Source organism: Numenius arquata, chromosome 12, assembly GCF_964106895.1.
Source record: "Numenius arquata chromosome 12, bNumArq3.hap1.1, whole genome shotgun sequence".
NCBI lineage: Eukaryota > Metazoa > Chordata > Aves > Charadriiformes > Scolopacidae > Numenius > Numenius arquata.
Genome location: NC_133587.1, coordinates 24,954,987 through 24,982,114, shown reverse-complemented (window position 1 = coordinate 24,982,114; position 27,128 = coordinate 24,954,987). Strand labels below are relative to the sequence as shown.

General features: G+C 38.3%; 1 protein-coding gene across 3 annotated transcripts in view; it reads left to right on the top strand.

The window, feature by feature from the left end:
• The window catches only part of NEBL (nebulette), a 273,379-nt gene that overhangs the window by 129,094 nt on the left and 117,157 nt on the right, over positions 1 to 27,128 (top strand). For all 3 annotated transcript variants that reach the window (XM_074157127.1, XM_074157126.1, XM_074157125.1), the window contains exon 4: positions 2,187 to 2,294. In XM_074157127.1, the coding sequence (XP_074013228.1) occupies positions 2,187 to 2,294 (108 nt within the window). The remainder of the gene's footprint in view (positions 1 to 2,186; positions 2,295 to 27,128) is intronic.

The following is a 27,128-nucleotide window of genomic DNA, read 5'->3' as shown; positions in this document are numbered from 1 at the left end:
TTGACACTTTTGGTTTGGTTTTTTTTTTTTTTTTTTTTTTTTTGTGTGTGTTGAACAGCTCTGTTGTGTTAGCATTTAGGGCTGAAGATTTGAAGCTTTCTGAGATGGAAGAAAGTCTTTTGTGTTAGGCACGTGTCCTTGGCTGTAGAAGTCTGTCCAAATCTGGTAAAGTTTTGTATGACTTCAAATAAAGTTCACATATACTTATAAGACCTCTTTCTTAGCACCAGACAGTCTGGAATATTATGTCCAGCCAGTATGATCAAGGAAGCCTCTGCGAGTCAGTGGGAAGATGGAGAGCCATTTGGTAGAAGTAAAGGGAGGTAATAGGCAAGGAAAAAAGTGTATTTGAGAAAGGTATTTGAAGTGCCTTGGGTAAAGTGACTTAGCAAGAAGCCATGGAGAAGTGGACTAGACTAGTTTAGAAGCTCAGAGGGAGACAAAGTGATGCCTGATAATGGTGGTCAAATGGAAAGAAATGGCTTGAACCTGGGGGAGAGGAACAGAAGGGCATGGGCCACCAGTCCATGCTTTCCTCAAAAGCCTGAGTGGAAGCTCTGTTTCCTTAGTCTGAGGGTGACATGAAAAGAATATACTGGTCTGAAGTCATTTGTGTGTGAATTTCAGCTAACTCTGCAGGTGGAACACAGGAAAAATGGTTGTTGCTGTGGTCATTTACTACTACAGTGTCTTAAGGATTTGTATGATGTGCCTATGTGTGAACAGTATACAATGATATCTATATGAACTAAAGCTGCATTTAAAGAAAACGCAAAGGGTTTTTTTGAGGATTAGGATGGGCAGGATAAACTGTATTCTATCGCCTTGTGAAACTTTACTTTTTATGATCGAGGGTATTTTTTCCTGTATACCACCATGATAATATTAAGTGCTTGGTGGTGAATTAAACCTCAGCCAGCCTTGAACTAAATGTTTGGTGCATTAGCTGGATGTTTTCTGGTTACCAATTGTGTGAAGGAGAATACTGCTTTTTCTACTACTGCTCTCCCATGTGTTGCAAAATCTGGATGTGTATAGTGAATAACGCAGGGGACATAAGAAGTGAAAGGAAAATGTTATGGATAAGGCAGCTGAATTCATCTGTGGAGACATGGGTCCCAACTCTGTTTTTGCTACGGAGTTCTGTCTGTTGCTCAACAGTGACTTAAGATTTTGTGGATTTCATCTTGTTTCTTTATGTTGAAATTGAGATTGCCCAAGACTCATTTACAGAAGTGCTGAGTATTTGTACAAGTGACTTAAGTCCATAATTTGAACATATTCAAGTGTTAGGAATGTGCCAGTGAACACCCTCAGACCCCTGTATGGTTTTAGAAATTAAGCCTTTTTCACCTCGGTTTGCAGGTTGCTCTAGAAGTACAGATAATACCATTCCTGCTTTCCAGGGTGCATTATGAAAATTGATTAATGACTGTGATGAGAGCTATAACGCCCCACCGCCCTGAGGAAACTAATATCCCTACCTTGATGGTAGGATTTGAATAATCTGGTCCAAAAAAGGATACAACCACCTATAGAGCCATCTCTGCTGTGTACAGAATAAAGCAGGGGGCTGTCAAAGGGTGATAAACGAGGACCCGATTAAAGACAATATCCAAATGCATACATGCGAGAGGGACAAATTAAGCTTGTATAGGCAGCCATTCCCTAACTTGTGAATGTTTGACTTTGCAATTTTCTAAATACTCTTTTCATGCAGCATTTTTTTAAATGAGTAATTTACGTTTCAACTGGGGAGGAGAATGGTAGGCTCATCATGAAGAGAAGCTGGAATGCGAAGGTGCCTATCAGAAGACTCCAGATACAGTTATAGCTATTTTTTTTGTGTGGGAAAATAAGTGCTTGCTTGATGCTGTGCTGGCATCCGTAGTTCTGTGGTTACTGCTCTGAGAATGAAGTGACCACGGAGAGGGAGAGATCTCTCTACAGTTACTGTATGCATGGAGGTGAGCCCACGGCACCCCCGGGGGAGGCAGTTGCCCGGGTACTGGGGAATTTTGCCCAGTTGCTGCCTATCTCTGTCTGGATGAAGGAAGGCTTTCCCTTTAAGGGCTGAAAGCCTTTCTCAAATGCTTTATTTACAGTAAAAAAGAATTGCTACATTGCTAGAGGCACATTGTGGAAAATGAAAACAACCCTGTTCTTCTGTATTTTCTATTCTGTAGGTAAAATACAAAAGAGACTTTGAAGAAAGCAAAGGAAGAGGGTTCAGTATTGTGACCGATACGCCCGAGTTACAAAGACTGAAAAGGACTCAGGAACAAATCAGTAATGTATGTGACTGCCACCTAAAGTGATTGTAGATGGAGAAATAGTGTGTCTAAGAAAAGGCGTGTTTGGTGTTTCTGATGAAGTCTGTGAGAGTGAAGAATCTGATTTTGGTGACCGATTTGTGTATGTCAGATTTTGAAGTGTGTGTAACTTTATACCACGGACTTGTACAGCACATGGGTGATGTGTGTTCACCTCTCCAGCTTTCAGCAAGTATGCTCAAAGTATTTTCTATATTAAAATGATTTGACCCTTTTTGCTTTTTTAATAGATTTGCCAGCAAGTAAAATTACTTTTGTAACTTTTTATTTACATGTAAACTGTATAAATTATGTAAGTTATAAAGTTTGATCTTTTTTTTAGCAGGGGCTGTCAAAATTAGCATAACTGCCAAGATGGAGTTTTCTAGAAGCAGATAAGGTCCTGATACTGGGTTTTAAAAGAAAATATAAGCAAGACAATGTTCTGCAAGATGAGAAAGGAATGGCAAATAACAAAACCATGTGTTTCATTAGCTTAGAGCTTGAATGGAGACCGCTTTCAGGAGTAGGATTTTTAAAAATGGGACTTTTCCTGACTTATGTTTTCACTAGGAAAGTTATTTATTTATATTGTATTCCCTTGTTGCACACTTAACTCACTGCATGATGGAATATTGGATGATATGTAGTGCAAGTTATGATATGTATGAAATAGGTTAAGAACTAGAGGGAGCTAGAAGTGATACAGAATCAACACCATCACCTTGTCCTTGCTTCCCTCCTGATTGTCCTTCTGCTGCGAGAACTTGTCTCCATAGATAATTTTGTGAATTTTTTTTTTAATCCTTCCATGTAGTAATGAAATAACGGCATGGCATCAGAAGCACCCAGTGTAAGTACAATCAGAAGAAAATGATGGAGTTTATTTACTTGAAAGAAAAAAATTTTTTCTTGGTTGGGATGTTATTGAAAAGAAAAAAAAGAGTCACTGAAAAATACTAGTTTATCACAGCAATGGAGATGTACCATTCTTGCTGAAGCATTCCCTAGTTAAGATTTTGATGTCAAGAGCTGGTCTTTGAGGTGAAAAATTGGGGCTCGTTTCCTGGAGCCCTGGCCAATGGGGAAGACAGTTAATTTAAGAGCCATGCAATTGCTCCTGTGGGTAGGTAAGACGAGAACAAAAGCTCATACCTTATATTAATGCTGGGGCTGACTGAAATGTCTGATTTTTGAGAGAGAAAGATGTATTCTTCAGAGTGACAAAAAGCGTGGCTATTAAGGCTTCCTTGTGGGATCTGGGAAACTTCAGTGAGTCCCTGCTTTTAATCAGCTGTATTTTTTATTCAGACCAGGGACTTAAATTAGGTCCTCTCATGACCTACATAGCTTCTTCGAGCAAGAGTGATTCTTTTGTGTGGGGTAGTTCTGGAACACATCAAGGAGATGAAACGAGCAATGCTCTGATGAATACTTAATCCTTTGCATGGGTCTGCCCTGATAGGAGAGGTTGGGAGGAGTCCTCTGCAGCAGGCCTGTGGTACTCACTTTTGGACACTGGCATGCCAAGAAATTTAATTAGATCTCCCAAGCTCAGTACCCTCAACATTAGAATATAGAATCGTATGACACAGCTCACTTGCATACTCTTTCTCTCTCTCTTGTTCAAAGCATATTGGGTTTTCTGTTGTGGGAAAGGGGGAAAATAAAAACAAACAAGTAGTTTTGTGAAATGGGAAGGAGTTTTCTTCCCATCTCTATTTTTGAGTGGGACATGGGAGTTTCTCTTCTAGCAGAAGACCTTGTGCAATTTATGATACTGTTTGGCTCCTGAATGAAAGGTATCTACTTGACTTTTCAGACCCTGAAATATATTTTTAAGTGTGAAAAGTGTTCTTCTTTTCTATTTTTTTTTTTTCAGTTTTTTTTCTTGGTGGTTGGATGTACCACTTCTGTCACTTCATTCCTAACCACCCAGTCTTAACAATATAGATTTGTTCCATCCAGCCTTAACAATAGGGAGTTGTTCTATTCAGCCTTAACAGTGCAGAGTTGTTTTCTTTTCCTGATTTATGTAGCTGACAGAGAGTCCAAGTCATGGACTCTATTAGAAATAATTATTATTGAAGGGTAAAAAGGAGTTTTAAAACGTGCATGATAAAAGAATTTGCATTTCATTTACGCTTAAACTAAAATAATAATTTGATTTATAGCATTACATCCTAGAAAAATAATTCTGCATAGGCCACAGTTTGACTCTAATTAGAAGACTCCTGTACTATAAAAGTGCATTCCACACAGAGTAGTTTCTGTATTTATCAGATTAACAGTATACATCACGGACTAAGGATCTAATTAAGGTTTCAAGACATTGAAAGGTAAGCACTTTAATAATTCTAAAATAATTTTACTTTTCATATGTAGCAAAATGGAAGAATACTAATATATATATTTAATTTTCAGTTTTGTTTTGATTTCACCTTGAAGTATTTAGAAACTTCTCAAAGAGCCTATTTGAAACAAAATTGTAACAACTTCATTGAAGGGGTAAGTGAGCACAGTTAAGTGCTATTCTTGATGAAGATAAATAACAAAATAAACCTAATGATAATAGACGTTACTTAGCAGAAATCTTTGTAAAATAATGTCTTTTTGTCCTGGTATGAAGTTTTGCAGCATACATTAGGTCCCTTCCAACCCCATATCATTCTGTGATTCATTCTGTGATTCTGTGAACATTAATATTAGCACAGTGCTCTGACTTTTTATAGAATCTCTTATGCTATCAATATAACCCTTGCAAGGAAAAAAGATAGTGGGGGGAGTGGGAGGAGAGTGGGTTGATGGAAGGGGCTGGATTTCGGTTGCTATTTTGCCACCAGCGATCCTGCCTCTGAAGACTTAGGCCAAACTAGTGGAATTTATTTTGTGGCTCCATGGACGTGTCAGGATCAGAATGGAGTTTCTTAGAAAAGAATGAAATTTACCTGTGTCTCACGTTTTTTAGCATTAAAAGCCTAATTCTGCAGGTTTAACACATGCTCGTTAGAAAGAATCATGAATTCTCTCTGGGACATTCAGGTTCAGCTGCCCCAAACTGCAACAGTTATAGCTGCTTAGCACTGAGTTAGCTTGAAAGGTGGAAACCACACGTACTAATGTGCTAGTCTAGGTTGGTGTGGGGAAGACTGCATAAACTAAGCAGCTTTTTTAACCGATGGGTTTGCAGGACTTATAGTACCCTTGGCATGACTGAGCAGGCTTTTTAAAATTAAAATAAATTTTACATGTTAATATGTGTGAAAATGTTTATAAGTGTTATAAAAAATGTAGAAGTTTATAAGTATTATAGAAGGTTTCCAATTATTCCAAATATAAAATTTCCATCACTACTTCTGCAGATGTCATTGTTTCTTGGCATTGAATAGGTAGTTAATACACACAAAATTTATACTGTTCATACAGAGAAATGTGTTAATTTTTTTAAAAGACCTTGCAGTGGTTTTTGTCCGTCTTGAACTTTGAGAGGATTTTCAATAGGAACGCAAATATTATCAAAACAAAAAATACCACGTATTTTTAGGTGATTTTGCCAATAAACTAACTGTAAACTGATTTTACAAGGAAAAAGTTAAGGTGGCAAAAGGAACACAATAATTAAAGAAGATGGCAAAAGTCTTTTTATTGATCTATCATGGCACACGGCTAAATGAAGAAGTGGGAACTCAATCTAATAATATTTCCTTTGGGGAAATGGAACACTTTCAGCAGTTTGCAGCAATGAGCTGCAGCTTACTGCCACTGCACTTTTATGTCTAGATATATGGTTTGAAGCATGTTTTGTCCTATGTGAAATAAGTCGCTCTTTCCTAAATATGTTCCTGGTAAATGTCTGCAAACTATAAAGCAAAACAGGTGTCCATACAAATTGATGGAGTGAGAAGCTTTCATTAAGATAAAGGCCAGTGCTTGGATAGTAGAGATTGCTGGCATGGCTGTATGGCTGGAAGGGCACATGGAAGCTTTCACAGTGGCTGCCCTCATTACATTGAGAGCCCGTGTAAGCATTTCTCACTTCCACATTCGTGCTGTTGTGAACTGAAGTCATGTGGGAGCAAGAAGCAGTACACATCTGTGCCTTTCTTCCCTTCGAGAACTAGCAAAATGGAATCGTGCAGTTCGTTTATGTGTATGTGACTAGTTTTCCAGGAGGTTTGGATTGTATATGAAATGAAGACTATACCTTAAGGTAAAAAAGGAAAATAATAAACCAGATTAAATTTGGTTTACATCGGATGTTTCTAAGGTGTAAGATCTTCACCTATTTTGGTGAAGACCTTAAGTTAGAAAGAACAGTAGAGTTAGTAAAGAGAATGTCACTGAATCACCCCTGGGAGTTGGCGATGTCTCCCCCATGTACTAGGAGTTGAATTCTTTACTGAAGTTAGAGAAGCTTGGATGCAAAGAGAGAGAGAATGAAATCCAGCTGATTTTGGGAAAGCCACAAATAAAGCTAACCAGTAGCAATTTTTTTTTTAAAATTAAAAAAAATCCTGATTCCAAGAAATAAATTAACATACTTTAGCTTATTTGTGTGAAAACAATGTTTTAAACATTCATTGAATTATTATGTAAAATTGTACTTTCTTTAGATATAATTTTTGGTTACATACAATATAATTTTCTTATAAATTAAAATCTTGTAACATTCTCAAATACAGTGTATGTGGATTTGAATGACAAAGGCTGTTTATTCATTGTCTTTAATGAAATATGGTGCATGTTTGTTTTTTTTTTTTTTTTTAAGTATGAAGGGTCACATTCTACCTCCATTTAAATGTATACAGCTTCAGGGGAAGGATTCCCCCCATGATTTGAATCAGCTAAACACCTGTTTTCTGGACAAAGACACATATGATAAGGAGTTGGGTACTACCTCAGACGTGATCTAAATACGTCTTCATGTAGCAACTAAAAGAGGAAACAAATGACATTGCTACTGTGCTTGTGCACATCTGAAATTAGAAACTCTCCCTAGCAGACACTGAGCCGTGGGTCTGTATTTGGAAGCTATTGGCAGAGTTGTTCAACCTATTTACTTCCTCAAACATAAAATGGCCTCTTAAGTTGCCAAAACAGATTGTAGAGAAAATTGGCAGGAGAAGATGTTAACAACAAGGCCCAGAGCTCCACTTGTAGGATTCACAGCGTAAAGCCTCATCTCTAAGGGCTTTTTTCCCTCCATTGAATTCAAGTGAAGGAGAAGAATAGCATGAAAGGGAACAAGAAAAATTGACAGCAACATCAATGTCTACATTTCACAAAACCAACCATGGCATATCAATGAAGAGACTGCGTAAGCATGTTAAATTGCATACAAAAAGAGCTTATATTGTTCTGGGCAATGCTGGGATTTTCACTGTTTCTGAAGTGATTCACGTTTTTTCTGGCTTTCATATGCCTAAGCATGATTTTTCTTTTTGTTGTTTCATTTGGAAAATATGCATTTAATCATATATGTCAGCCATGTCTACTATCACAGTCAGAATAGCACTCGCTGACCAGTGTACAAAGTGCTGCTTGCCCATAGCAGGCATGGAAGGCTCGGTGTCCCATGGTACCGATTGTCTTCTGCTCCCCTTGGTTCCTCTGACCTCCAAGAACTCCTCCAAGAGCTATTCCAACTCCAAGAGCTATTCCTTATTTGGTATGCTGTAGGCTTAGTTCCACACAACTGCATTTCGAATATACTGCATATAACTCACGTGATTAAGCTGGAACACCAGTTGTGTTCCACGGCTTTTTTTTTTTTTCTGTCTGGAAGCTAGGAGGTTGAATATGTTATTCCTATTGCTAATACTAGTGTACCACTGCAAGAAGGTGGAGTTCCTACTGTGCTCCGGTATGGTGAACATGCATGCGTAGAGTCATGTCCAACCTTGTCCCTTTACTAGGTTTTATTTCTAATCTTCCTTTGTATAGATACGCACAAATGGAAATTCTGAGAAGTGCCAGGTCATTTGGCTTTCTAATATTTCTGTGTTGAAGTGTTTTTGAGTTTTCGTTTTGGCTAAGCAGAAATAATTCTGCCTTTAAATGCAGAGTTCTAATAAATGCTTTAGAAATGACTTAGCAGAAGAATCACATTAATAGTCAATGACTATGAGTATTTTTTGCAGATTTTTTTTATAGCTTTCATATACTGTACAGCTTTCAGAAATTTGTAAAATGACAGAAGACATGCTTAAAAAATAATGAGTCTAAGGAAATGTAACTAATATTTTAGATGGAATTTGCACTAAGTGAGCAACTGGAAATTTTTGAGAGTTCATGTCAAACCTCAATGTGTATTGTACTTAAAAAAGAAAATCTTTCTTTAATGATCATTATCAAAGTATTATGCAAAGTTAGGAAAAGACAGAGTTAAATTAGCCCCTATGCGTATGAATTCTTTACCTACACTTTCAGTAAAAAGTCTTAGATTATTTGTTGGCATGCTGCTTTGTCCGCTTCTTCCTTTTTTTGATCCCTGGCTAGAACAACAGTCACCTAGCAGTCAGCTTCATAATATTTGCTTTTATTTACTGTTTATTTTCTATTACATATGATTTTCCACACACCATAAAATGTTGTAACTTCTTTGTGGAGTTTCCCTCAAAGCTTTTTTCTCACTTCTTTAACTGTGTGGAATGAAATTGTTTTCAGAGTTGCCTAAGAAATGGGGAGGTATTGGAATCCCCTTTTGTACAGTCCCTATTTACATGAAGAACTAGAGCACAAAGATTAAATGCTAATCCAGGAAGTGGCACCTAGAGTAAACCATTATCTTCTATGTCAGTCTTCCATTAGAGATAGAGGGAGGCACAACCTTTGCTAGGGAATTTTACAGCTCTTTGTTGGGGAGGAAAAGATGAGTGAGAATCCAGAGCAGTGTTTGTGATTCATCATGGGTGGCAATGACTTCTTTTTCAGTCCCCGTGAATTTTTCAGATTCTCTTTGTTGGTCTCCCTTTCTTAATCTTGTCATATACATGATAGTAACTCACACCATGTGGGAAGAAACTGTATTTTTAGACCCCAGAATGCCAAGCTGAAGGATACTTTTTGGACTATCAGATACCCATTACAATTGTTATGTGGGAATCTGTCAGTACAGGTGGAATTGAGTAATTTAGTTGACTTTAACTACTGCAAAAGTTCTACTGAGCAGGTGGACTTTCAATTTGCAGCAGGGTATAACTCAGTCACATTAGGTCATGTTCTATGGGGCTAGAAAAATGGGTATCCCTAACATGGTGACGTTCTTCACCTGCTGAAGATCAGCTTCCTGGTCCAGAGCAGGAAAAGCATTAGAGTCTATCAAAGACATTGTTATAAGACTACTTTTGTAACGCAGGTGGAAAGGTGCGTGACTCTTCACCAGAAAGAAGTATTTTACCACTGAGAAGCTGGAAAACAAATCCCTGCCCAAGAGAGGCAACTGCGTTTGGGAAAACTGTTAGCATTAGAAACAGGGATTTATAACGGGTGTTAGTGACTTGTTTGACCTATTATATGCCATGCTGCCCATAATAGCATCAGATGTGTAAATTCAGATAGGCATTTGGGTAAATCCATTGAAATGCAACTCCCAAATCTATACTGAAGTTCTGGTAAGCTACTAAGGTGTTGAGAGAAACACCACATCAGCAAATTGTATAAAATGGAAGTGCTTGTCTGTCAGATGCAAGTCTATTTGGACTTGCATGGCATGTGACCTTGAGACAATTTCTCCTTGGGGAAGGCTCCCTTTCAGCACCCCCACAGTGAAGATGGGTAAGTGACCTCAAAAGAACCCTCACAAATGTGAAGCTGAAACTGTCCTCAGATATATAGGGGGAAATATTTTAGGTTAAGTGGATCTCTGGTAGTCAAAGCAAGCAGATGTGACGCTTATGTAGCTGCCTTTGTAAATGGTCTTATTCCATCTGGCTTCATTCTACAGGCTTGGTTAGAAAAAACTATTTTCTCTCCTTTTTTAGGAAATAGAATATGATGCATATTGTGGTCTATTATATTTTTCTAGGATTTCAGAAGCCTTTTTTTAAAGTTTATCGAAGAAAATGTTGTAACTATTGCTTATTTTCTTCTATATCACTGCTTTCATATGAAATCGGTTGATTACAAAAGTTATAGAGCCTTTATGATGTTGAAATAGATCTCAAAGTTTCAAAAAGTTTTCAGTGAAGTTCCACAGGGAATAGTATAGTCTTTCTGATTCTAATTCAAATAAATAAATTTGACAGGATGACTGTAACCTTGCTCACCATATTGACAAAATAGAGTGAGTTGTGTGGTGGAAGTAAAACAAGCCATCCAGAAAAATTCCCAAGGGTATGGATTTACTGCATTGTGTAAGTGGGTCATCTCATGCCTGAGAAACGAATGCTAATTGTAAACTGGTTGCAAGACTGTATACATTAAACTGAATTGAATCAAATGATAACCTAAATATTTTGATAGAGATGTCCTATCATGCTTCTCTTTGGAAAACAGCAAGAAAGCTGAGCATTACAGAGAACAGTGTCATTCAACTCCAAAATCAAAGGCATTGTATTCATTTATGTCACTGGCACCGGTAAACTTTAAGTTGAACCGGTATTTGGGTAAACCTATATTTGGGTTGATTGTTTTACATGAGATACACTTTAATTCAGTAAGGAATGCTCTAATATTTTGATGATCAAAATGTTCAATCCAGTCTAGAAAAATACCTCTTGGGCTTTTCCTGATAAAATAGAAATATCTAGTTAAGAGATACAAAGCAAAAAGATAGAAATTTCTGTTTTACTTGGTTCATCTTCTATTTGTGATATTCATATTGCAAGGCAAGGCTTACATGAAAGGCATCAGTAGTTTAAGAAACTACTATATAATCTTCAAATGGACTTCATTTTTAGTGGACTTCATTTTTAATCCATGGTAATTACTGTATCTTGTCAACAGATGCATGTGTTCCAGAAATAGAAGTAAACCTCTAGGTCAATATATACTTATTTAAAACTCTGAACATCCTAATTGGTGGCTAAAAATGTGAACAATAAATTGACAGTTATGCTATTTTCATATTTTCCTGCAGTATTGACTGTATTGCACATGCGTCTGTACTGTAGTATATGGAATGAAAAATTCCAAGCAGTAATAAAGACAACTATGAACAGTGTTTTGTGGCAGTTGTTGCAAGCACTAGTCTGTCATCTGACTAAAGGACTTGAGTCTCTAAGCGCTAGAGACTGCAAGACTTAATTGACTTGGAACTTCTGATATTTAAATATATGGCTTTTTTGTGTTATGATTTAGTTGCTTAGTGCCACGACAAAACCTCAGCAACTTCTTTTTCCTGTGTCACTTGAATGTATTTAAGCAATATCAAAATCATTATTTTTAATGAGTACATACTTTTGAAGCCAGTGTTTTTTACATATAGTGAAAAGAATGAAAATAAAATCTCTTCATTGTAGCTCAACTTGGGAGCTAATTAAAATGAAACTTTTAAAATGAGAAAAAATTAATTAGTCAAAAAGTTGAGAACCAAGAGTTAGCACCTCCAGAGTAGTTAAATGCTTGCAAGGAAAAAATAATTTCTGATTTGTTTGTTTTCCTATATTGTCCGTTACCCTCTTATCATTTTAGCTTTTAATTCTGTCTTATCTGATGCTTTTGTACTGTGCATCAGTTGCTAGGGCAGCTTCTTAGGCAGTAAACCTTCTGCTGAAGAACAAGATGGTCTGTTTCTTCTAAAGCTAATACCATCTTTAATCTTGATCCCTGGAGATTTGAATGTCTCGCCCCTATGATGCTCACAGGCTTCGTTGACCTTGACAGCAGGAGTGTCTGGTCCTCTATGTCACTCAGCTATTTTTTTTTTTTCGCATGTTAACACGTATGTCTTGTGATTTCCTTAGCCTGTCAGTACATGCATTAGTTGTGACAAAACCAGCACTGTAGTCTGTGTAATGATTAAACTTTTTAACCATCCTAACACAAGAGGGGAAGTAGCAAAAGTTTGCATATGATGCTTCTGCTTGTGTCTACAAAGATCTTGGATGATAAGAGTTTACTTTTCCAAAAAGCAGATTAGAGGGACACAAGTATTGCTGTCTAACCCTTTCTGCTCTCAGTATTACTCAATTATTTAGTTACAGAAATTTTTATGTACTTTTTTGAAAGGTTCTTTCTCTGGCTCACACCAATATAGTCTAGCTGTTAGCAACAACAGTATTTTCATGGAAAATTGAAGTTTGGTTGTTTGTTTTTTTTTTTCCCCAGATCTGCCTTGTTTTAGTTTCTTTCTCTCCTGTCTTTTCTCAGTTGGTAAGTAAGTGACCCTGTTGAGTCCTTCAGAAAGATGAGGTATAAAGGGGCAGATACTGAATATTTCATTAAGCAAGCCACAGGCACCAAATAGAGGGAGTCTGAACCTCAGTCCCTGTAGTGACTAAATACTGGACTTTGGGGTAGTCTAGTCTCAGGAAAATGTCATTTGAGAGGTGGTTGTTTTGAACTTCAAGGCTGGTTGTTTTCAGCCTTTCTGAGATTCACTCTTGCTGCGCTCCTGTTCTGTATCAGTTTCCCCCTTTCTTCACTGGGGAATGATGTTGTAAAGTGAATCCCTACCCAGTTTGACCAGTCCAGCCCTTTTTCAGCCTTTAGAAGAGAAATATACTCTGGAGTGAATGACTTATTTTGCAGGGGTTAGCTGATTTTTATAGGGTTTGTCATAATAGGGTATCTCTTTCCAGTCTCCAGAATCATAGAATGGCTAGAGTTGGAAGGGACTTTAAAGATCATCACACAAATCCCTATGCTTATTATTTCAGGCCAAGGCAGGTAAGTTCCTCTTTAGTCAAGTACATTAAAGTAGATGTTCAGCTCAAAATCATAGCATCATAGAGTGGTTAGTGTTGAAAGGGACTTTAAAGATCATCTAGTTCCAACACCTTTGCCTTGGTCAGCCACACCTCCCACTAGACCAGGTTGCTCAAAGCTCCATTGAGCCTGGTCTTGAACAATTCCAGGGATGGAGCACACACAACTTCTCTGGGCAACCTGTTCCAGTGTCTCACCATCCTCACAGTAAAGAATTTCTTCCTGATATCTAAATCTCCCCTCTTTCAGTTTAAAACTGTTACCCCTCGTTCTATCGCTCCACTGCCTGATAAAGAGTCCCTCTCCACATTTTCTGTCGGCCCCCTTTAAGTACTGAAAGGCTGCAATAATGTCTCCCTGTAGCCTTCTCTTCTCCAGACTGAACAACACCAACTCTCTCAGCTTGTCCTTCATAGGAGGGGTGCTCCAGCCCTCTCGTCATCTTCGTGACCTTCCTTTGGACCTGTTCCAACAGGTCCATGTCCTTCCTGTGCTGAGGACTCCAGAGCCACATACAGTACTCCAGGTGAGGTCTCGCCAGAGCTGAGAAGAGGGGAGGAATCACCTCCCTCACCCTGCTGGCTGCACTTGTTTTGGTGTAGCCCAGGATACGGTTGGCTTTTTGGGCTGATCTCAATCCATTCTCCACCCAGCCTATATTTGTGCTTGGGATTGCTGTGACCCATGTGCAAGACCTTGCAGTTAGTCTTATCAAACTTCATGAGGTTTGCACAGGCCCACCTCTCAAGCCTGTCAAGGTCCCTCTGAATGGCATCTCTCTTCCTCCAGTATGTTGACCATGCCACGCAGGTTGGTGTTGTCAGCAAACTTATTGAGAATAGCAACTGGGTAAGCAACTGAGGAGAATAGTGAGGATGGTGTGGGTTTTGGCACCGCAGAGGTGGTCTTTGGGGGAAAAGAGGAGGATTAGCTTAAGGGAAAGCTGTGGCAAGACCCAGAGTCTGCATCAGGGCAAGGTCTGTGTGTCTTCAGGTTGTGCCTCAGGGTACCAATATTGAGCAGGGATTGTACTCCCTCCTATTCTCAGCTAGTGGGACAAAGGCACTTTGTCACCTTTTATCTTGAATGGTATTGGCTACCATTTTGTTTCAGATTTGGAGCCAGTCAATAGTGCTGCTCCTTCAGGCACCACTCAGAACTGTTTAATTCTAGAGATCTGCTCCTATTGTGCTGCAGTACTTGCTAATGGAAACATTGCTAATGTTATCCTGTTTAGGGAACAATCTTCTCTTTGAAGTTGTGTTCCTATGAGACTGGAGAGTGATACTAACTAAACTACAGGCTGTAAAATTCAGAAAGTAGAAGGGTGGAAATAGTGGGTGCTGAAAATCAGATTGTTGCATGACCTCTGTTTGCCCTGTCAAGGGGTCACTGAGACTTGTCTAGTGTGTGCACTAAACTTGTAATTTATGTTTGTGGAGGATGTCAGGAGGAAGATTCATGTCTGGATGTGCAGGTGCTCCATTAGGACTTAGAAAGACGTGAATTGATTAGGTGGTTATTGCCACATGCAAAATTAGCCTGGTCAGAGACCCTTGACAGGGAAGCTTAGTGCATAACCAGTGAGCCAGGCTGCAGCTGATAGAGCCTCAAAACGTTAACAGTGGATGACTAAGATAACTTTGGGAGTTATTGCATCTGATACGCTGGGCCTGAACTTTGCAGATGACGTACTGCACCTGTCAGATGCGGGAACTGATTTTTGCCATGGTTTTTGAGTCTGGATCAGCAGATGATAGGCACACAGCCCCTTTGTCTGTGTGGGTATATGTATGTGTGATACAGGAGGGAAGGCAGGTAGCCAGAAATGTAGCCGTGCTGGTTGCTGTTGCTTTGGCAGCAGTGTATAAATATATGCCAGATGTATAAATGAGACTTGGGAATGGAGTATATCCCACAGGTATAAATGAGACTTAGGAGTTAGCTGGTAGGCTTATGTCTGTAGGAATAGATATTCTGTGGTTCAGAACAGCTTGAGGAACCTGGGCAATCCAAGAAAATCTGCTCCATGTTAGCAATTTGTTTATATTTTGCAACACGACCCTTTCTGACACCAACTCCAAATAAAATGAGAGGGTTGAGAGCTGAGGCACACAGTTCTTCTCTGTTAAACTAACAAAGCTGGCTGTTAAAATGTATCCTGTGGATCTGGCGTTCATTCACCTGTGTATCCTGGCTCTGTCTTTGGTTTCTGTTCTGAGATGTCTACTGCACAGAAATGGGTCCATTTGCTCAGTCCTATTTCTTAAGGTTTTCAAGGACTGGCTGGACAGAAGAGAGGGGGTTCAGAAAGTGTTTCCCGTTGCATGAGCACTTGGACTCACTCTAGTTCGGAACCCTGGGTTGTAAGGGGCACTGAATCAGGTCCTCAGCTGTCAACAGCGCTTCCTTACACAAATCTTGCCATGCATGTTTTGAACCTGATCTTGAAAGCCTTGAGTTTTTTTGTCTTCAGTATCTGACCAGGTGTTACCTTCAGTGTTTCTTGTTTGTCAGACAATTTCTCTTAGACACGATGGAATGCATGGATCAGCCATTGCTGGTTCCTATGAAGAGAGGGCAATACAGCTCATTACACCTGGATTTTGGAAGTCTGCTCTTTATTCCTAACCTTGCTAGATGGCTTTCTTTGTTGCTGTATCACTTCTGTTTCCCTTTCTGCAAAATGGTGCTGAGGCCCTTTGTAACACTGTTTAAATTTATAATGAAAATGACAGAACTGCTGAATGGCCACACTCACTGACTGCAATGTCTAATCGCAGTCCTTTTTCCCTTATTTCCTTTTTCTTTTTTTTTTTTTTACATATTTCCTTGATTATGTTAAGTTTTTATCTAAGTGAAGTTGAGAGAGTCATTGCTTATTGAAATGATGGTTTCTAAATACCCCGAAGTCGTTTAAACTAAATTTCTTTTTGGTATCTTAAAAGTCTTGTTCTTGTACAGGGTTTTGCCAACATCTCTGCTTTGTCTGTGCTTTCCCACACAGATGCCTTCCACACTTCCCCCTCATACATCTGTAGCTTTGGCAGGTTGGTTAGAAATACTCTTAAGTCAGCACAAAGGAAATCAAGGCTTTTAAAATGCTCACTTTTTTTTCTTTCCTGGATTTTCTGGCTCTGTCTTAATTCAGTAAACTTTGCTAGAATTCTATTATGGAAATGCTATGTCAGATAATAATGATGAGAATTCCCTACTCCACTGCTTTGTGGGAACCTGCTTGAGAGAGTGTTAAAAAGTATCCTTAATAAAAATAAATTAATGTGACTGATAAAAGTTCTAATAGTGAATGTGGTGACAAGCGGTGCTGTTTTGAAAAAACAATTTAAAAACCTTAAATCATCATTTAAGTTATTCAGGATAGTGCAAGAGTAGAATGTGAAGAATTAAAAAAGGCTTCACAAGTAACTGAACAATTAAATAGAAAATGGGATTAAAAGGGCAGATAAATGCATATGTATAGCTCTGAACTGACCATTACCTGTCATGAACTATTTCTGTGAAGACACTCAGTGCTTAATAGCAGTCAAAAAAGCAATTCAAACATTAGAAATAAACAGGAAAACAATGGAAAACGAAAGAAAAAAATGATTATATCTCTGTGGAAATCCCTTTTTCACCCATACTTTGAATCATGTTTTTGCTTCTGGTATCTTCAACTTAAAAAATAAAAGTTTTTGGAAAGTCACCGTGATCACATTCAATGGGTGAAATAAACGAGTTTAGGAGTCTACAGCCTGTCTGAAAGGTGTTAAGGAATTTCCAAAGGTCGTGTAGAAAGGTCTACAAAATCATCATAGAGAGTGCAGTCAGGGAGTGACTACTCTCCCTGTCTTCTAATGCAAGAACTAGGAATTCACAAATGAAGCTTCTCAAAAGCACAATAAACCAAGCAAAAGGAGATGCTTATTTGTGGAAAGTATTAAATGATGGATTTTAGTACTAGAAGGTGATTCAAGTACAAAAAAGTTTAGGTTAGTTCAAGGACAGGGCAAACATTGAGAGGAAAAATCCGCTGTGGAATAAGACAAACCACACCAGTTTCAGGAAAAATGCCAGACTGAAAACAGTTGGAGTCAGGGAGTGTGTAAGTGGGGGAAGTATCATGTGTGTTTACTCTGTCCATACTGCTTCCTACTAATGCTTGTGGCCATTCTTGGATAAAGAACACTAGGCCAGATGGACCTTTGGTCTGAGCCAGTACCAGACACTCTTAAATTCTTTCTTAATATAGAAGCAGTGATAAAACATTTTTATAAAATATTTTTATAAAAATATAAAATTAAAAAATGTATATAATAGATGGAAAGAAATTGATGCTGAATATAAGTTACTAGCTAAATACAAAGGATATAGAAAGGTGAAAGAGTCCATTATAAATGGCTAACAGAGTTAAAAATAATAAAGCTTTTAAAATAAAGGATCATTATAAGATGTAGTTTTTAGCTATAACCAAGATAACTTCTGCCAATGTAATCTTATTTCTAGGCAATGGAATGCGGTTTCTAATCTGATCCTTTCCAATTTGTTTTAGTGTTTTGCATGTTGAATTTATATTTGAAATCGGAAAGCTCTTATTTCACATTTGGGATTTAGGCTTTTTAAAGTTACAACTAGGAGATAGAAAAAGTTACAGTATTTTTTGAATGAAGCAGAAAGATGTGTCCACCCGGCTTCCTCAAGGTATCTGAAGCTGGACCACATGACTGTTTAAAGAGGGTTTGTTTTCTGTGATTAACGAGGCATATGTTAGTTGTCTAACTGGCAGATTTCAAGAGGTAGTTGTTACCAAAGGGATATCTCAAATGGGGATGCTTTTAGTAGTTTCCCCAGGGGCTAGTCCTTGGTCAAAGACTTGAAGTGTTTTTATTGGTACTCTAGTGAGATGAGACGTTTGCTGGTAAATTATGCAGATACAATGTTAAATAATGCCAGAAGTAAAAGGAAACTTGGTGATCTTTCAACAAGTACCATTATAGAGTGCTTCTGGAACAAACAAAAGGATAGAAAACCTAACAATATGATGCTTGAATGTGAGTTGGGATATAGATACTTCATGCAAGATGGACATCAGCTGCTTATGCAGGAACCAGAAGAATTAACACAATCCTTACAGGTATAAACCTAGAGAAGTCATTGTCTCTTTCTCTATTAGTATTCCTCAGTAGAAGCAACAGTTTCAGTTCTGATGAAACTGTTGAAAAAGCCCAACAAACTAAGGAAGGTTTGGAGAAATGCTAAAGGATTGCTCTAAGGCAAGATTTTAGTCCTTAGAGAGGGTAATCCTTTTTTTTTTCTTGTTTTTGAATAAAATACTGAAAATATTTCATGTTTTTGAAGGATCAACCATGGGGGTTTGTCAGAAAAAGTTCGTATTTGTTACGACCAAGGGTAAGTCACGCTTATGTTTGTATGAGCAAAAGCTCGTCTTTTACAACAGTTTGGGGATTCATGGCAAGAAAACTGGTCAAATGTCACAGAGCAGGTCGACTCAAGAAGGGCTTACCTACTCTGGCCAGGAGTTGGGGGTGGCAAAGAACAAAATTTGTAGAAGGGAAACGCTTACTATTCTGCAGGGGTCGTTCTGCATACAGGGCTCATGGTTGACCAGAAGGACGCGTGTCAGGCTGCGGTGTGGCAGTCATCTTGATCTGATCTAACATTACATTGCTGCTAAAGGAGGTGCTTCTGCTGCCCACTGCGACAGTGACAGATCCGTTCCCATCCATCTGCGCTGGAAGTTAACATGTGGGAGTTGTGTGACAAGACAGGGAAAGGACAGGATTGCTCTCTTTAAGTGACAATGAAGTTCTGAGGTGGATTAAAGAGAATGAGAAGAATTTTATTGTTTAATTGGTCAGTTCAAAGACAATATGTGACATAATGCCGGAACTGTATTAAACTTCTTAAATGAAAGTTATGCTGCAATTTCAGTCCATTTTGCTACAGAGAAAAATTTTCCTATCATAATTTGGTTTTATGTAGATAATGGATGAAATTAATTTTGCAGAGACTTCATAATTTTGTTTTGGTATATGAAATACCACTTTATATTTTCCTTTTGGCATTTTTCATGAAAATTACCGTTTCATCAAATGTGGGTTTTGTAGTACGAGCTCTGATTTTTCAGAAGATTAGCGTTCAGAATAAATGGATGCATAAATATTGAATTTGTGCAATTAAAATGGTTTCCAAGAAGACGGAGGAAGTGGTTTAAGAGTGTGCTGAGTTGCTTATTGTGCTTATATCTGTTGCAATGACAATAGATGCTGGTGTTGACCCTCTGTTACCAATTTAATTGCGTGTAGGGATATAAATTTTCCCTTATAAAGCAATAAAGACACTGTTCTTATAGAATCAGTGGCAAACGTTGAGGCATCCATTGCGTTTTATCCATAATGTAAAACAGTCTCTCATAGAGATAAATAAAAGTCAATTAAATTCCACATGGTAGTGGCTGGGATTATTTGTTTCTTGTGAGCCGGAATCAGAAGTGGGCATCAGGTTTTTATTTCCTGTGCTGTTAGACGATGGCTCTAAAGTCCCTGCTGGTTGGCACTCTGACTATTTCATCCATAACTGTTGCAAAATGCAAGTCATTATTTTGTGAATCATGTATAACTTGCTAGTAGTTTAAATAAGTAGAATATGAGTTAGAGTGGCTTAAACCAGGTCTATTTCTATGCATGGAGCAATTTCTGGATTATTCAAAATTATTGAGGCAATTTCTAGTAAATACCAATTATAGACATGTATTTCTCCCTTCAAATTAGATAAGTAATTTGCATTTCCTATCGCATACAATTTTGATCATAGTGTTAAGCACTGCTCCTATGAGGAAACTCATATGGGTGCACAATTTTGTGCAGTGAAGTCTTTGTACTGTGAAGTCTTTAGTACTTTGCATAAAGGCGGATCTTTACCTGTGTGGAGCTCAATGCAGGACTGTAGATGTAAAGTCTGCATTAAAAAACCTGGAAAGTATGAAAACTTGTATAATTCCTATGAGAAAAATATTATTTGCCACCTTCTAAAGATTAAACAGAGTAGTTCATGCTTTAAGTTACTCTAAAGATACTTGGGCTGGATTCGGCTCCTGCATACTTGTTGATATGATTATGGTTAAGTATAAATCCCTGTATTTAAATGTAATTTGATCTCTGCTGATGCATACATTTCTATATAAGAATATACACTTACACTGTGCTCTACTGGCAGTGGTGGAAATCCCTAGGGATGTGAAACGCAGAATTCCAAGCAGAATTAGAGCCATAAGTTCAGTTTCCACTTTATGAAATATTTTTTTTGCAAAGAAAATATTGGAAAATGAATGGAAATAGATTGAGATTGCTGGAAAATATGAGGACCATGCCACAAGAAGTAAATTTCTCTTGTTCTTCCCTTAAGCAAAAACTCCATGGTAATCGAAATGGACAGAATGAATATCAATTCCTCAGCCCTAGTATTCTGACTAGCAATGCCATGGCCCCTGTCACTGCCTGGTCAACATTTATTAAATGATAACAAAATAAACGTAGATTAAGGCTTTTCATTTTTAGATGTAATTACAGAAAAATGCATTTGTGTATTTATGCTATATACTCTGATGCAGGAATTACTATATGAAATTTTATGAGTTTTCATAAACCAGAAGTTAAGAATATGTAGTGGTCTCTTGGCTGAAAACTCATGATTTCAGGATTGGTTTCTTTCAACTGTAACTCTGGATAGTCTATACTTTATTTTTGAATAATTAGAACTATTGTTGTTGGGTTTTTTTGCCTAATCTCCCTGAGAAATGCGGACATGGTTTAGTGGTAAATTGGCAGTGCTGGGTTAACGGTTGGACTTGGTGGTCTTAAAGCTCTCTTCCAACCGAAACAATTCTATGATACTATGAATCTGTCATTTCCATTACCGGCTGAATTTTCAGTAGTCAGTAGAACATTCTATTAATGCATGTTTACAATGTCCGTTTATCATGCCTGTGACCTGAGCCCAGGTTTAAGGCAGTTTCTGTTCTATTCTCTTTTAGAGGTTTTCAAAACTTTTTTGTTTAACAGCATAGTGAAGGAAAAGCAATTACTTTAAGGTGCATCTAAAACAACTCAAACATTAAAAAAAAGGAAAGTATAATTTATATTTACCTTTTCAATAGCATTAGCATTAACCATTTCTAATCATAGAATCATAGAATCATTCATGTTGGAAAAGACCCTTGGGATCATCGAGTCCAACCATCTACCCTACTCTACAAAGTTCTTCCCTACACCATATCCCCCAACGCCACATCTAAACGACTCTTAAACTCATCCAAGGATGGTGACTCAACCACCTCCCTGGGCAGCCTGTTCCAGTGTCTGATCACTCTTACTGTGAAGAACTTCTTCCTAATGTCTAGTCTAAACCTATCCTGTTGCAACTTGAAGCCATTACCTCTTGTTCTATCGCTGTTTGCTTGTGAGAAGAGACCAGCACCAACCTCTCTACCATGTCCTTTCAAGTAGTTATAGAGAATGATGAGGTCACCCCTCAGTCTCCTCTTCCTCGAACTAAACAGTCCCAGCTCCCTCAATCGTTCTTCGTACGATTTATTCTCCAGCCCCTTCACCAGCTTTGTTGCCCTCCTCTGCACCCGCTCCAGCACCTCGATATCTCTCTTGTATTGAGGTGCCCAAAACTGGACACAATACTCGAGGTGTGGCCTCACCAGTGCTGAGTACAGGGGGACAATCACCTCCCTACTTCTGCTGGTCACACTATTTCTAATACAAGCCAGGGTGCCATTGGCTTTCTTGGCCACCTGGGCACACTGCTGGCTCATATTCAGCCGCTTGTCAATTAGAACCCCCAAGTCCTTTTCCGCCAGGCAGCTTTCCAGCCACACTTCCCCAAGCCTGTACCGATGCATGGGGTTGTTGTGGCCCAAGTGCGAAATGGAACACATTTTTTGCAGTATTGAGTGACTCAAATGACCTTTCAGTTGAGTTTGGCAGTCTGTGGTGACTTGGTGTGATTTTGGCATCAGTTGGTGTTTCTATAGAAAATGTCACTACCAGTGGCTCTCTTCCCTTAAAGAGATGCCTAGAAGGGAAAGCAAGCCTGCATTGTAACTTAGAGAAATTACAGTGATCAATGCAGAGTTCTAGTGTCAGCGTGCAGTAGTGAATATTGTATATGGTCCACATTTGTTTTTCTTGGAGAAAGCTTGAAAAAGGTCCTGTTACTAAGGGGGAGGACTAGACTAGTTTTTGGGCAATGTGTGTTACTTATGTGTAGCCGGTTCTGTAGAATATTAATAAAACTGCACCTCCTTCTTGGGTGTTCCAAAACTGCTGATATGATAGTTTCTGAAATTAAACAGCACTTTTGAGACCCACAGTTTACAGATTGCATTTTGAACTTAACTTTTGTGACATTTCTCTGTTTGAGTTGGGTTTTTTTTTTTGTATATATACTTCATGGGGAAAAAACCCGTAGTGTTATATGGCATTATGAAAGAAAGAATTGGTTTCATATGCCACTGCTTGTATAGAAAAAAGTTTCAAAAAAATGGAACCTAGTCAGCAGAGCCATGAGTTTTATTCTGACGTTAGTATGTTAAGAGTATCTTTCTTCCTTTTGCCTTGTTTTTTCAAGGGCACCAGTAAAATGCTGAGAAGGCAGAGAGCTCACAGTCATTTTTTTTTCCACTTTTTTTTTTTTTTTTTTTTCCTTTCTAGAGACTTCATAGAAGTTTAGAGATGTAAAAGGAGAGTAAGTGGGGGGAAATTTGTTTCAAATCCAAAGCAGAGTTAGGATAATAAATTAAAAAAAAAGATCTCAAACTGGTAGGTAATGGGAGGCATACAGACGGACTTTGTGATGTTTTGAATACAACTGTACTGTTAGCCAGAAAGAATACACTGGGAAAGAGGAAGTGCAGTCCCGTATTCACAGACTTGTATATGTTTGCTGGTCTTCCATGGACTTTTCTGTGACCTTGGACCACTCGTAATCTTCCTAGATGAGGAAAAATACCCCATCTGATTCAGAAGCAAGTAGATTTATATCTAAGAGGAGGTGGCATCCTATGATGAGGAATGCTATAGAAATGTAAATGAATTATTATGCTTTCATGTTTATTCTCAGCAGAACCCACATTGTGCAAGACAATTACAGAGTACAGAAGATAAACAGTGGTGGAGTTCAGGATTGCATAAAGGCTGACAACAACTTGTATTTAGAATATAAGCTGTCTAGGGGGGAGGGAGTTTTGGCAGCTCTTAAGACCTAGCACAGTGGAGACATAATTGCAGATCAGGACCACTCAGCAATACCTCAATAAAATCTGAAAGCATAGTTTGCAATTCAGCCAGATAGTATGTTATCGGTTAAGAAGAATCTAAACATAATTAGAGAAATAGGGGTGCCAAAATAGGAAAATTAACCATATCCAGAGATACTGTGGTGATGTGGTGACATTGAAGCATTCTTGACTCGTAGCTTTCATACTTGATTTTTTTTTTTCAATGGACAGAAAGAAAAAGGAGAGTAGTTAATGAAAGATTCAGAGAGGAAGCAGGGAGAGAAAGCTGGAGGAAGACAAAAGCTACTGGATTAGAATTAGATTAATGTGACTCTTGTCTCTTCCTATCCTAATGCTGCATTTGTACATTGTAATAGGATGTACCCAGGAAGCACTAAATGTGACCAGAAGTACAGTCTTCATTTTTTTTTTCAAATAGAGAACAAGAATGTTGTTAACAAGAGAAGGGACCTTCTGGGGTTCTTTTTGTTTAGGAGTATGTGATAAATCAAACACCCCTAAATCACAGTGTCAGTCTTACTTATTATATTTTAATATACCCAGCAATGACAGGGTTTACTTTTATCCTCTCTAAGATTTCATAAGACCTTGAATGAAGTCACAGTACTTGCCAAGTTTTCATTGGAAATAATGATGGTCAGCCAGAACAACATGTATTAATGTTGGACATACTGGTTTGGATAGGAATAGACTACAGTCATTGTGTCTGTAACTCAGAGGGAATTGAAGACAAATACTAATTTTATGTATTTGTTTGTTTGCTTTACTGGATGTAAAGTAATAAAATTTGTTAAGTTGTATGCTTATTCAAAGCAAAGGTAAGCAAGTTTTCTTCTAAAACCAGAATACAGATGAAAGCTGCATAGCTTTTCAGTAAGAGTAGCTCCATACCTTTTCTATGTCAAAAGTTATTGGTAGTTTGTAATTTCTCATCTTCAGTCTAGTTTTGCTACAATTATCTGTTTCCATTGCTGGTAACTCTCCTTTCTTTCATTGTGTAGAGAGTTTCTCCACCAAGTACAGTAGCTTTTCAGCAGTACTTATCAGGGTGCTCAAAGGTGAACTCTGAGGCACAGGTTTAGATATGGATAGGAGGATATGGAGCTGTCTGTTGCAGTGTTTGTCCCATAGTTTCTATTGTAAATGCTTCCTTCTGTCTAACCTTTCTACTTGGAAATGAAAATTCCCATGTCAGTTGTCATGCTGGAGCAGCTCTTCCAAAGACTAAGGAAAATGTATACTACTTTGCTTATGTTTTAAAAATGTATCTGTTTTTTTTTCTTTGAATAACTTCATTTTATTTTGTGCTGTATTTGCTAGTGTTGCCAAAAAATGAAATGAGGCAGTAGAGGAGGATGATTTATATGATGGGTGAATGTTTTTCTTTTGATCTCTAATTTGCTTTAGTATTACAGCATGGCTAGAATTTGGTATATGACAACTATTCAGGATTGCCTCTGCGTTTGCTACTGGATGTTGGGCTGCTGCATATTGGATCAAGCTGAAATATCTGAAATATGAATAGGGAATTTCTCCTTTCTATACCATCAGTGCCCTGACAGTCTACAGGTGATTCCTGCGTAAAGGAGAAGAAAACAAATTTATGGGAAGATGTAAAGAGATTGAAAAAAACTGAGAAGGAAGAGCATTGAAATTGGGACTAGCTATTGTTTGGTGGAGATGGAAGAAAATAGGACAATCTGAACATGGAAACTGGGACAAATCAGTTTGGAAATAACTAATAGTGTTTGGGGAAAGGTATAGCAGAAACGTTAATTTTCACAGGGAGCTATTTTGAGCCTGGCAGGACTGGAAGCCTGAGGTGTGTGGCAGAGGACATGACGGTCTGCTCTTGTCAGCTCTTGCATTTTCATTGTCAGGCACTTGTCTTGCCACCCCATGATTATGTATCCAAGACTGACCTTGAATTATAAATATGAGACATGAAGTTCATTCCAGCTTCTAACACATCTTGGCTCATCTTCCTACTTTTGGTCCACAGTTGTTCCAGTGACTCTTTACCTGAAAGACCTTTTTTTCTTTATTCTTATTATTCACTTTGTGTTATTTCATAAAAACTGATTTAAAAGTTGACTTAGACCTTTTAAAGTTCTTCACAATGTGTAAATTTTCTGGAGAAGTATGGGGTTTTTTTTCACACTGCTTTTGTGAAGGATTGGTTTTTGGTGTGTGTTTTGGTGTGCTAAAAGTAGAGTTCTCATCTGAGGAGCGACAATGTAAAGCTGACATCTTGAGATTGAACACATCTGCTTTTTGTGTACTCACAATCATCTGTTGATTTAATTTGAAAATTAATGTTCACTGCTCTATATCTTTCCTGGTGGTATTGACTCTGTTTTATGAGGTAGAAAAGTATGAACTCAGCGGACTTCCATAGAATACGTTTTTCATATGATAGCCTGCTCTGGTCATAGTCATACATTCTTTGTAGAAATTGTTGTCTTACTGTGTGCCAGCATCTGCTTTGCTAGGGACAGTCTGCAAAAGATCATTGACCAGAAAACAGTGGAATTAAACTACCTTGGTTGACTTTGCACTGGAGCATATTTGGTATATAAAGAAATATTAAAGATTGTAGTCTTTAAACTCTCACATGCCCAGAGTGAGTGTGCTGCAACTCAAATATAAGGAGACTTGCACAAGTGTCACCAGTGGAAGGAGCGTAGCAGCGGGAGAGGAATGGGGATCGTGCTGGAACAGACAAGAAGTTAGCCTGCGGGAGCATTGGAAAACTAGTTGGCAGTTTTTAGTATGAATGTCTTCATCTCGGCAGTTTTGTGAGAGCTGACCTTTCTTCCCTTCCCCCTCCTCAGCTCCTTGTCATAGAAACCCTGCATTAATGCAAACAGCATGCTCGCAATATTGCCTGTGCGGTGTGTTAGACCAGCTCTGATTTTCACAGTATCATGGGATACGCAGTATGCTTTCTGTGTAGGTGGTCTCACCAAAATTACCTCTGAACTGGTATGTGGAGCTACAGTGATATTGTCTGAGAATGGGCTAGTATGACATAGCCCGTGAGTTCTGTTCAGGCTAAACAGACTTGGGGAGGGGAAGCACGAGGTCAGTGATTCTTGAGGTTCATTCAGTCTGGCCAGGAGGAACTTCACATCGTTTAGGGTTTCTGGAGATGGAAGCAGGATGAGAAGGGTGAGGCAGAGGAAGTAGAACGGTCACTCTGACATCTTTAATTGCTTTCATACCATGTCTTGTGCAAAGTTGAGTATGTGGCAGCAGTCTTCAGTAAATAAGATCAGGCTGTAGGATTTAAGTAAAAAACATTTTTAACTGTACCATACAATACAAGAACATGTTATTGAAAGTATCACACAGTGCTCTATTTTCACAAATGTTTTCAGCTTTAGTTTTTGGAAGAAGAATGGGTGCTCTGTGCTGCCAGCTTTCCCTTCTGCTTGTTTCTTCCATAAATCTTGAAACGATAGTGGGAACTGTGCAGCCAAGCACTGCTGGTGAATGGAGGTTGGAAAAAAGAATGAGAAGCCACAGTGGTATGGAGGAAATCATGTGGCTACAGCTATCTGTAGGAAAAATAAACATTCTTTTTACCACTTCCCCACAAAAATGTTTTTGTATCTGGG